Source organism: Sander vitreus, chromosome 18 (assembly GCF_031162955.1).
Source record: "Sander vitreus isolate 19-12246 chromosome 18, sanVit1, whole genome shotgun sequence".
Lineage (NCBI taxonomy): Eukaryota > Metazoa > Chordata > Actinopteri > Perciformes > Percidae > Sander > Sander vitreus.
The window spans coordinates 7,783,490-7,795,705 of NC_135872.1; the positions used below are offsets into that span (position 1 = coordinate 7,783,490).

General features: G+C 36.3%; 1 protein-coding gene across 3 annotated transcripts in view; it reads right to left on the reverse strand.

Annotated features, from left to right (window-relative positions):
* Nucleotides 1-11,492, reverse strand: part of LOC144532969 (adhesion G-protein coupled receptor G1-like) — a 12,974-nt gene extending 1,482 nt beyond the window's left edge. Inside the window, exons 1-16 of one of the 3 annotated variants that reach the window (XM_078273943.1) lie at nucleotides 11,266-11,492; nucleotides 10,989-11,111; nucleotides 9,594-9,641; nucleotides 9,329-9,466; nucleotides 9,012-9,062; nucleotides 8,569-8,649; nucleotides 8,217-8,361; nucleotides 7,358-7,520; nucleotides 6,358-6,489; nucleotides 6,154-6,264; nucleotides 6,041-6,077; nucleotides 4,789-4,889; nucleotides 4,437-4,558; nucleotides 1,759-2,027; nucleotides 1,552-1,645; nucleotides 1,184-1,461 (exon numbers count right to left, since the gene is read on the reverse strand). In XM_078273943.1, the coding sequence (XP_078130069.1) occupies nucleotides 1,184-1,461; nucleotides 1,552-1,645; nucleotides 1,759-2,027; nucleotides 4,437-4,558; nucleotides 4,789-4,889; nucleotides 6,041-6,077; nucleotides 6,154-6,264; nucleotides 6,358-6,489; nucleotides 7,358-7,520; nucleotides 8,217-8,361; nucleotides 8,569-8,649; nucleotides 9,012-9,062; nucleotides 9,329-9,466; nucleotides 9,594-9,641; nucleotides 10,989-11,111; nucleotides 11,266-11,320 (1,948 nt within the window). In that variant the 5' untranslated portion in view covers nucleotides 11,321-11,492. Of the gene's footprint in view, nucleotides 1-1,183; nucleotides 1,462-1,551; nucleotides 1,646-1,758; nucleotides 2,028-4,436; nucleotides 4,559-4,788; nucleotides 4,890-6,040; nucleotides 6,078-6,153; nucleotides 6,265-6,357; nucleotides 6,490-7,357; nucleotides 7,521-8,216; nucleotides 8,362-8,568; nucleotides 8,650-9,011; nucleotides 9,063-9,328; nucleotides 9,467-9,593; nucleotides 9,645-10,988; nucleotides 11,112-11,265 lie in introns of all 3 variants that reach the window. The other 2 variants (XM_078273944.1, XM_078273942.1) reach the window with 2 other exon arrangements.
* Between the last annotated feature and the right edge of the window lie 724 nt (nucleotides 11,493-12,216).

Genomic DNA, 12,216 nt, shown 5'->3' on the forward strand with positions numbered 1-12,216 from the left:
ATCCTTCTACTCCCATTGAATATGCCTTAATTTGCTTCTCAGGTTTAAATGCAGTTAGTGGTGGAATAATACAATAATATTGTAATAACCACTGAAACAAAGTAACTGCTGTAGCCATCAAATGTTTTTTGTTGCATTAAACTAATTACCCTGTATTCATATTTCTTTTTCCCTCTTGGTGCCAGTGAAACAAGCTGTAAACACCTTATCAAGTTGATATGGCAAACTTGTTAGCAAACAGTTTACACATCAAGGAGATACAGAGCAACATTAGCATTCACTTGGAGTTGTGTCTCTGGCTACCTGGTGAATTAAGTCCAATGTTCACATTCTTTCCACTAAAGCTGCTAAGCGCTACATTATTTTTTACAAGCTAGTCTCCTTTTTGTCCGTCTGCCGTTTGGTGCTGAGCAGGTAGCAAACAGTAAATTCATGAGAGTATTTAGTTAAAAAACATCTACCTGCTGCAGCCAGAAAGGATGCTAATGAGAGCTGTAAGAGTCAACCAAAACAGTAAAGTTGCAGACCATAAATGAATAAATAGGGCAGATTCAGGTGAAAAATAACTGTCACTACGAGTGACCCCTTTCACATACAAATCCACATATACACTCAGAGTCCAATTGATTAGGTACACCTGTACAGTCTAATGCAATTAAATGCAAAAGCTCTGCAATAAATTCTACCTTGCTGAAGATTATGATGTTCAGTTTTTCTTGACATTGTCGGGAATGTGTAAATTATATGTTGAGGTTGGGGTTTGCGATGGTGTTGTAATTGACGACATCATATTGAGAGGTGTTTCTATTTTTTGCCCTCCCTATTCCTATACAAGAGGGGGGAAGAATATTAGAAACACCTCAGTAAAATGCAGTCCAGTACAATACCACCACTAACTATGACCTCAATGCTAAAAAATATAATGAAATAACACCTCCAGTGTCAAAAAACCCTGCAGAACAGTTGTATTGGATTGTACAGGTGTACCTCAAAGTGGCCACTGAGTGTAAATACATACATATATTTCACATACACAGAATAAGATAATCTGTATGAAGATATTAATTATCCTGTGAGTAAAAACGTACTTACATGAGCAGTGAGTAAAAAACGGGATTAAATTAAGTTATTTAAAAAGATACAGATTAATACATTGAACAATTATTATCACAGTTGTAGAAACCTTGGAAAGAATTGAGGACTGTGAAAATGTAGTAGGAGGTGATCTGGAGGGCACCGTAGGCGAAGAAGGCAAAACCCCAAGTGATACCCAGCATGCAACAGAGTCCCAGGATGATTACAGTCTTTTTGACATGTGTGCTCGTTGGTCCGATTCTTGTTCTCTTGAGAAAGAAGAGCCAGGACAGTATGACGATGAAGGTAATGAAGGTGAAGATGAAGACCAAAACATAGTAGCCTATGTTAACAACGTAGTGCACCAAATCGTCTGTTATCCAGCACCTTTGGAACAGAAAGACATGTCAGTAAAGGACAGGAAATGTGTCTCTATTGTATGATTCTATATATTAAATATGTAATACACAGACTCACATGGCCGCGGTTTGTTCACTGTCATTAGTGTAAATGACTTGTTCACCATATTTTTCTAAAATGAGCAGTACAATCACAACTACACTTGGTAGTACTGTGAATAGAAAAAAGAAAATTGACCAACCAAACACTTTCAAATGTCATATCCACATTCAGACATGGTTAGACATTCAAACAGCAGAAAAAAATTCCGTGTACTGTACTCACCCCAACTGACAATGGAGACTTTGAGTATGTAGCGATGGATTACAATCTGGCCCCCAGTATATATCTGCAAGCAGAGGTGGAAGGCCTGCACAGCAAACCAAGTGAAAGTGGTCAACATAAAGTAGTGCATGAGAGCTGCCATGATCTTACAACCCACAGAATTCTTCAGATTTGCCACAAAGTTGTTGATTAGGAAAGTGAAGTTAAGCAGGCACATGGCTGAAACCAGGTGGACGAGAAGCCTTGTGGCATTGCTGGCCTTGGTCCTCCTGTTAGGAGAGATGAACAGAGAAGCCATGCTATGTTATATTTTTTCTTTTGGGTGCCCATACCTTTATGATTGTAAATAGACAAATTATCATATTTTATATATTTTGAACAAAGAAACAGGCTTTTAGTTGAATGACATAATATGGATTTGATAATTAGTACATTGTTTAACTCATATCTTGCACTGGTTACAGCTTTTCAAACATGTACATGGTAATGTTCTGCTTTTTTCTGCTTTATATAATTGTAAATTCAATGCCTTTTTGGTTTTTGGACTGTCAGAAAAAAACAAATTTGAGGTACTTTACTTGATTATCTACATTTCATGACACTTTACTCAACTGCACAATACCTTACTTACTTCCGGTATTGTACTTGTACTCCAATACTACTAATACTACTAAGCTAAAGTAAAGACACTAATTACTTCCTCCACCTCTTTAGTCATTGCAATATATCATTGTCTCATTAGTTGATATAGTATTAATGGAAAAGGAGCGAGCTGATAATGTTAGTCAGAATTGTCATCACAGAAGTCTATTGATAATGCACTTGTAACACCTTGCAACAGATTTCACGTCAAATTCATCCTTTGATGCAGTGTTATATGCATAATGCGTATAGAATGCAGACTCCTAATCTCCAAACTTGAGTCATATAAGTATATGACTCAATATTTATTTACATATTACATATTTGTATGTATATTTATATACATAAGATTATCATCACTTCATTGGCCTCTAAACAGTGTTTAAATGCAAAGGTAAGTGTAGCAGTGGCCTTAAATCATCCCTATAATCATACACAGTATGGAAAGAGACAGATAGTATCTTCTTTTATTTTCATAAGGGATTCGTTAGGTACATACCACAGTGGTTTCCATAGCACTCTTACAATGAAGCAACTATTCAACAGTCTCATTTCCCTACTGTGAATGCTTAAAATAACCTACCACAATGTTCTGCTGTTCAGGAAAGGAAGGCTTATTTACATAAACTTTCTCTACATTAACCGCAGAGAAACAAAACACAAGCATCGACCAGAGATGTTTTTTTTGTTTACTTGTATAGTACACACTTTGCAATAGAGATGCAAAGTTAGTATTAAAATGCTCATATTATGCTCATTTCCAGATTCATAATTGTATTTAGAGGTTACATCAGAATAGGTTTACATGGCTTCATTTTCAAAAAACACCATATTTTTGTTGTACTGCACATTGCTGCAGCTCCTCTTTTCACCCTGTGTGTTGAGCTCTCTGTTTTAGCTACAGAGTGAGACATCTCACTTCTATTCCATCTTTGTTGGGAGTCGCACATGCGCAGTAGCTAGGTAAGGACTACTAGCCAGTCAGAAGCAGAGTATGAGGGAGTGCCACGCTAGCAGCTAGGCGAGCATTATAACGTGTTACAAAGTGACGTACGTTCGTCACGGAAGAAAAGGCTGGACTACAACAGAGCTGTTTGGAGCAGTTTGTCAACAGTGTTTTCTGTTGGAGATGGTAAGTGCCTTTGGGGTGGACTTTGGGCTTTTTCACTTTGTAAACCTATTACATGCACAAAAAAGATATATAACACAATAAAGGAAAGGGAAAAAGCCAAACAGCATAATATGAGCATATGAGTCAGCGATTCAGAAAAACATGGTGGTAACAGGGAATTGATTTCTACCGCCTTGATCTCTTTTTATTTGTTCACTCTGTTTTTACTAATTGTGATTAAAACTAAACTTTCTTTGTAGCAGGCAAATCACCTGAGTACTCATATCTCTCCATGACAATATTTTAACAACCTAGACGTAACATGGTTTTCAGTTCAAAAATGGTGGATATTATTTAGTTAAGTCCAGTTTTTTTTAAACTATATTTAAATTGGACTCATTTTTGGCCAACCAACAATTACTTAATAGATAAATGATTTAGTAATTCTACGACAGAATATTATTCCTACATGTGAAGATTTTGAAACTGCATGTAGACCTGTAGGAGCCATTTATATCCACTTTTTTGGTTAGGTTAATTTAGTATAGAGTATTGCATTGGGTGTGGTATGTCACTGTGAATAACGTATATCTACAGGTGTGGCAATCAGTGAGGGCAAGGTGTGGCTGGCGGGGAACACACGGTTCTTACCGTAGCCGAGCGAGCACCCACTCCACCGACAATAAGCCACAGCACTTTAGTAATTACCACTGGTTGAAGTACTATTTTAGGTTTTCTACTTTTATAATAAACGGGAACACCATGCCATCCATACCGAGGCTTATAGGATAGCTTCAACAAGACCTTTATTTTGAAATAAAGCTAACACTTTATTCTACGTGGGCATAATTTCCTGGAAGTTTCTTGGGGGGGAAAAAAAACACTATTTAATCTGAAACTAATTATGGAGACATGTTATAATTACCTCAGCAGGAAGTGCATGAAGATGACTATACAGAGGAAGAACATGGACAAGCCACAGCCAACTTGGGTGATGATGGTGAGGTAGTTCAGGTTAGAACTAGATAAGGTTTCATTAAGAGGACTCTGCAAAAAGCAAAAGTGGAATACTTTATCACAGGGATTGGCATTGGTAATCAGGATGGTTTACGATGAATTTCATTACGGAGGGGGGAAATAAAAAAATGTAGTATCAAGAAGCAATCAAGACGGGTAATACAGAGGAATGTATAAATATTTGTATTCCACTGGGAATGTCCATTGAAAGGATGAAGCTTAGTTTGTCATGATAATATTACAAAAGACGTAAAACTCACCATTAAGATAGCAAAAAATGTCAAATGCGAACACTCGCATGAAATGTTCTGTCCATCATGTATTGTCTGACATCCGTTATCGGTCCAGTTTGGTTGACTCCCTAGAAGACAGAAACAGAGCATGCAAGTCGAGCAGAGCTGAAACGACAACACGACTGAAACATCAAAGCTCCAGTCAGTCAGGTTTAATCTCATTTTTCCCAATGTCGGCCAGAATTTCGCTGGTTAGATGTTTTGTACTCATGATGAGAGTAATACGTTTTCTTCTTTTAATTTTTTTTTTTTCTTTCTTTCTTTTTCTCTCTTTCTTTCTCTCTCTTCTCTCTCTCTCGAAAAAAATCACAATTAAACACGTGTGCACATTGTACAGTTCCAAACTTACAGAAGTGTACTTTGACCACTCAAGTCTACATTGTGTCATGTGATAAAAACAAAACTTTAATAGAAAACAGGAACAACAACCATAAGTCAAAAGAAGTTAAATTTAAAACTCTCGTAGGCATTTCATATAATCATTCCAAAAATTATATATCAAATGACTGCTTTATCAATTAAATATAAGATAGTCTCATTGTATTACAGTTTTAGCTCACATTACGAGGTTTACATTAGTCAGCATTCAATTCTTCTTCATTTTTAAAGATATTTTTGGGGCTTTTTTGGCCTTTATTTGATAGGACAGGAAAGAGGGGAGAGAATGTGGTCGGCCACTGCAGTAAGGACTGACTAGACCGTTGATGTAAATTTACAGCTAAAGTCTCACAGTATCTTACTGTTTTAATGTTATACAGGATCATACTGTAATGGCAATGCATTCTTGGAGACAATAATAATATTACAGCACTATTGGTGAATATCACAGATTACAGGTATTTGCTGTTAATACCAATGCATCTTGGGAAAATATCAAATCAATCAATCAAATTGTATTTCTATACCACATTTCATACAAATTAATGTAACACAATGTGCTTCGTACAAAAGCGACATAAAATAAAACTTTGTACAATTAAACAGAGTAAAATATATACAAAACATGTATAGAACACGCACGCACACACCCATGCACCCCAGAAAGCAGATTAGGCTTTGTTCACCAGCGAGAAAAAGGTATATTCTAGTCTTCAGAGGAACAACCTTTTTACACTAACATTAATTTGCATGTAAGACAATGACAAGCGAGCGAGAAAGTTGCAAAGCTTTGAGGGATTTCTTATATCAACATGCAAATTGGCAAGTGGGGAAAAAATACCTTCACCATTCCATGATTGACAAGATGGAATTCCTTTCTGTAAACAAAACAACGTATGCATTAAAAAAAAAAATCTGCTCTTGGATAATAAACAAACTCAAGAAAGTACTTACGTATTTCATGTTCCAAAAATGGATCTGCATTTTGTCTGTGAGATTGGTGATAGTGCTTCCCATTTCAATTGCTAAAACCTCATTTTCTAAAACAGTGCTGTTCTTCTTATCCTGAAAAAATGGAACAAATACAAAATAGTAACATGATCCAATATGTAAGCATCTACTGTATCATTGAAGGTCAAATTGAGATATTTTTCATACCAAAGCCAGATTGAGGAATCGGAGAACAGCTACAAATGATGTGGTACTATTCAAATTAGCTTTTTCAAACGCTTCTTTTGACACTGTGATAGATCTTGAAAACTTAGTCAGAGTCTCTTTGTTTTCAATCATCTGCAGGGAAGAGCACAACAGGTTTGTTGACAAAATCATGTACAGTGCAGTTTTAAAGAATTATGAAACTATTCACTTTTACAGGGTCTAATTATAATCCAGGAAATTGCTTAGTATTTAGTTTTTTTGTTGTTGTTTTTTTAATTTAGGAAACTACTTTGCCTTTTTTCAAATAATGAAACAACATTTTCTGACCTACTTTTAAAGATTTACATCTTTACAAACAGATTAGGTAAATTGGAAAGTATTGAGGACCGCACTAACACATTATTGGTTTTGATCTTTTCATGTGGTATCTATCTTCCCATCAGCCTCAGCGGTTTTTCGTGTTTAATGCTAATTAGCAAAAGTTAGCATGCTAACACACTACACTACAGAAAGATGGTGAACATGGTATACATTTTACCTATTAAACATTAGCATTTTAGCAAAGTCACTTGCATTAGCATTTAGCTCAAAGTGCTGCTGTGCTTACAGCCTCACAGAGCTGCTAGCATGGCGGCAGCCTCAGTCTTGTTACATTTGAACAGATTTAACAGCATGACTCAACATTAATTAGTAAGGTTAAGAGTTTTTGACGGAGACAGGAGTAATTTCCCCTGCCTCTTTCTGCAGTCTTTCTGTTAAGGCTAGATTGGTTTTGATCCTTTAACCTCACTCTTGGACAGAGAGCAAACAAGAGAAAATGTTAACAAATGATTTCTAAATGAGACAGGATGGCTGGATAACATATCCCTAAAGACCAAAACTTCATCACTCTCAACTTAGCAGGTGGCTGAGACAATCATCACATCCAAAAAAATACTGTTTTTGTGAAGTCTGTACTGAGAATGTTACTACACAGCACAAATAAAAGTAATTCACCCACACTCATGCTGTCATTTGAAGACCTGTAAGCAAGGAGGACTTTCTGTAGATTCGCGGGCTCTTTTTGTTTCACTAAGACACCCGTAACTCCTTCTGCCACAGTCAGTGCAGCTGAAGACCCTGTTATGGATGTGGCCAGGTTGGCCATGTTGTTCATGATAGCACTGTTGACAGAACATTTAATAGGCTACATTTACAATATAAGAGTTCACATACATTGTTTTATGCTCAAAATATGAATACATTATGAAAAGCATGTTTAAATGCCTAATACATGTTCCATGTTTTAATTCTTAAATGTTCAAAGGAAAAGTTCAAACTAGTTGTCAGAGCTTGAGGAGGAAGGTGATTAGCTGAGCTTAGCTTGGCTTAAAGACTGGAAAAATGTGGGAAAAGGCTTCTTGCACTGTGCGAAGTAAAAAAATAAAAAATAAAAGTTAGTTCACTAATTAACACATTGTATCTTGTATGATTATGACTTCCCAGGATATTGTGAGGTTTCTATGTAAATTGCCATTTTTGCATTTCTATTTGTGTATCAAACAAACAAGATACAACATGTTGGTTAGTGAGCGTCTGAGGTGTTGGAAGGCAGATTTTTAACCATTAGAAAGAACCCCCCCCCAATCCCCCAAACACACACACACACACACACACACACACACACACACACACACACACACACACACACACACACACACACACACACATCCAATCTATCCAGTCTATGTGAACAAGCTCTACAGTGGTATTAATCTTCTCCTCTCACTCTCAGCAAGAAAATGAATAAAAAGCATGTTCCCCCAAATTTCTAACTTCCAACTAAATTTCCTTTAATAAATTCATGGAGCATGTCTTACGCAGCTTGGGCAGCGTTGAGTTTTCCTCCTTCAGTTTTAATTGTTACATTCAACTGAATTTTCTCATCGGGCTTTTTCACTGGATTGTCACAGTTGAAACAGTTGTTTCTTATGTTAATGATGTATCTGTCGTTGACCGGGGGAACTGAAAGGAAAGGAGTTTTATCTGAAGCGTTAACTAGCATCTGTAAGGTAAAATATGCAGCGGTATGTAACACTTTGTGCCACTTAAAGCCATCGTCCAAAGCATTATGTGCATTACATTGCGCAAAAAAGCCAGAAATTATAGTCTGGAGACCTGCAGAAGAAACGTTTCAAATATTCATTCTTTATTTATCTGAAGGAAACTCACCCATTTCGTTGCAGGTGTTTTCGTCAAATGAAGACTGTTGACATACAGTCGCTGTATCCAAACATCTAATCTGGCAAAGTACTATTAATGGAAACATTGTCAGAATCTAGTTCCCATCCACAGTAAAGAAGGAATATAAGCCAAGAGGAACAAAGCTATACTAAAGTAAACATCTAGAATGATTTAACAATGTTATTGAAATTACTCATTTGGGTTTATTGAATTGATGAAGTAAGAGTAGCTGACTATATGAGGGATGGTAAAAAAAAAAAAAAGTGAATACGTTTAATTGTTTAACACTATATAATGACCAAAAGAGACTTGATTTCATCATTGCCAATTCGTTTTCAATTTCTTATGTTAAGTGCAGATGTAATTATATTTTTATTAGCTCTGTTTTTAATCACAAAATGAGAACTGAATTGTATAAGAAGTTGGTTTACCGCTATCATTGTGACTGACGACACACGTTGGATCTGCATTAGAAGAGAAATCTATATTGACAAAAACAAATCGTCAGCTTGTATCTTTAAAGTAGAAGAGTTTTACACACATCAAATACACACACACACACACACACACACACACACACACACACACACACACACACACACACACACACAAAACAAATAAACAGATGTATTGCCCTGGTGCACTGGATAATAAATACAGTAAAGGTGAATAGAATGTATTTTGGGATTCTCTCAACATTGAAAATTGACATTGAAAAAAAACACCATAAAATGCAGTGTAATATCACCTTTGAGATCTGAATTTGGATTGCATTTCCCCTTCAGGAAATACAGACGCCATTTCTTATTGATATACCATTTTGAGAGGAGCACATCATAAAAATTGTTTTTTTCCACTATTTGAGGCCACTCCTCCCCCTGGGTTTCTGTAAATTAAAAACAGAAACACAGTTTTTTTCATTTGTTTAAATACTGATGTAAATGTTTAAAAACAATCCAGTTTTCTGTGATAAGTATACTATATTTCTATACTCGTTATATAAATATACTCACGGTTAGACTTATGTTGACTTGCATTTTTCTGCAGAAACACTATGCAATCTGCTGGTGAGAGGTAAAGAATGCAGTCTTTTTATGTCACATGGTAATTTCATAATATTCTTCTAATAATTTCTTGCATACTTTCACACATTTTACAGCAGTAACCCATAAGCAGAATTATTCGCAAATAAAATGTAATATCTACAAAGGATAAAATCTGAATCTCCATGCTTAGTTCAATGGATGCACAAGGAATTTAACCTCGTCATTAAGTTTAGACTGAGGGCTCATGGGGGGGTTGGAGCCTTTCCCAGTATGCACTGAGAGAGAGACGGCACAGGTTACCAGTCTAGTGCACAGCTAAAGGCTGGGGTATGCTCGAAACAACTTAGTTTGTACAACGAACTGTCATCAAAGCGCGTCTGAAGTCAAATTTATTTACAGCCGCACTCATACTGCCTGTCCTCATAGAGGGATGAGACAAGATTATTGTTCGCTTATACTTAAAGGACTGCCCAAAAAATGACAGTGTAAATATTTTTTAAATACAGGGTACCAATGAAATACTTACCAGCTACCTATACTTGTACAGGTAAAGAAGCAGAAGAAAGGGGACACTCATTTGCATTTAGGAGGGACCTAGCAATAAGGTAACCTGAAAGGCAAGACACTACATTGCAAAAACATTAGGGGTTTTTAATGCACTGGTCAAGTTTGAGATTTTTTGGCAATTTTGCATCCATAACATGTCTTATTTCAGACTAGTGGAAAGAAAACAATCAAAATACACATTTAGGTGTTTATTTTACTACACTTTGTCTATTTGTGTCTGTAGATTTCTCCTACATTCACCAAGCTAGTATTAGATAATGCCTCATTAGAAATATTGTAATACAAAGAAGTATTGTCTTGATTTAAGTAATCAACTGGGGAGGTTTCATGGTGATATGTCTTAGTTGAATATTGATTTAATAGTATCACCTGTAGTGTCTTGCAAAATGTGTCTCTACAATACACATCTTTAAAGGCTTTGCAGTTTTCTATTTATATTCTGAAGGTGTTTACAGAAGAGTTTGTCAAATATCATGCATAGCCTAATTCATACAACATTTGATACCTAAATATGCTTTATGGAGTGACAAAAAGAGATATCCAAAACTCCCTCTGTAAAACTCTATTTTTGACTCTATATGTCAACAAAATTCAACCAGAATTTTGACCTGGCTTTAATCAAAAGGATGTCAAAAATATATTACTGTCCCACAGTACTTTATAATTCTAAAAACATACATACTATTATATAGCTGTAAAGGTGCACCCTTCCTCCCAGACTTAGCATGATGTTTTGTTCCCAAGCAACAATCAACAACTACTGTAATTCAAATGTTCATTATAGTTTGGACTCACTCAGATTCGAATGGTTTGTTTTAGTGATGAAGCCATTGAAGTTATCAACAACAAAATTGGTCTTCTTGTCCAACAGACATTTTTTCAGGTCACTGGAGCTGGATTTCAGCTTGGCTAAATTACCTTAATCAAATCAGATGACAAGTTAAACAAAATGAATGTCAGTGCTCTTATTTTAATGCTCAAAAATGTCATTTCTTAAGAGAACAATATATCACATACCATGTCATATGTACAGGCTACTAGACTTTAGTATTTGGAGATTGTGTATACTTACAAACTGGATAAATCCACAGAAGGCCCACAAACGAAACCCAAGTAATCCAGCCCATGTTCTTTTGATGACATTAAGTCTCATTCAGGATGTGTGACCCATTCACTGCTACAGTAAATTAATAACAATTATTATTCCAAAGTACTTTTCTACAGCAGATTATCAGCCAATACCTTTCTCTGATAGAACGTATAAGCAGTGAACAGCAGCACTAAACAAAAAGAACTGAACCTTTTGGCCAGATGAATATGTTTTCTAACTGATTTTGCATAGCTTGGCGCTGCATGAATTTTGTTTTGCAAATTCACAGTTCCTGAAAATGATCTTGTGCCTATGCAAAACCACCAAATGAACATTGTGCTTGGATGAAGTTCCAGGAATGATGTCTGTAATCAAATTCGAGGAATGAATGGTGGTTGTTGTGTTCTTCTTGTGTGAACAACATTTTCTGCTTAGTACCAGTGCCAAATAACCTTTGACAAAAACCTCCTCAAGAATACCTAATCCTTTTTCAGACAAGGATCATGAGGAAGTTTGACCTTACATTCCACATTAATCAATGGCGGTTCTACATTGAGTTACACCCAGGGCTAGACCCCCTTCAACTAAAACCTGACCAGTTACTACTGAGAAGGGTCTGGTGTCAACCAGGCTACTTTGCTGGCCTTCCTTGATGCAAAATAATCAATTATGTCATCGTATGAAATCTACTCCTCTACTGAATGATTGATACTGACGGAAAGGCCAGTGAGCTGTTCCTGGGACATGGTTGACCTCAGGTATGACTTGATCAACTTTAGTTTTGAAAAGTTCCTCTCTGCTTGAGCCACAGTGACTGGCAGAGTAAGTGCAATCCTGAGAGCAGTCCAAAAGTTGGGGTAGATCTCCGATAGATTCTTATCATGCATAAAAGTGATAAGCAAGGAGGCTCCCCCCTCCCCTTTCCCCTTCTCA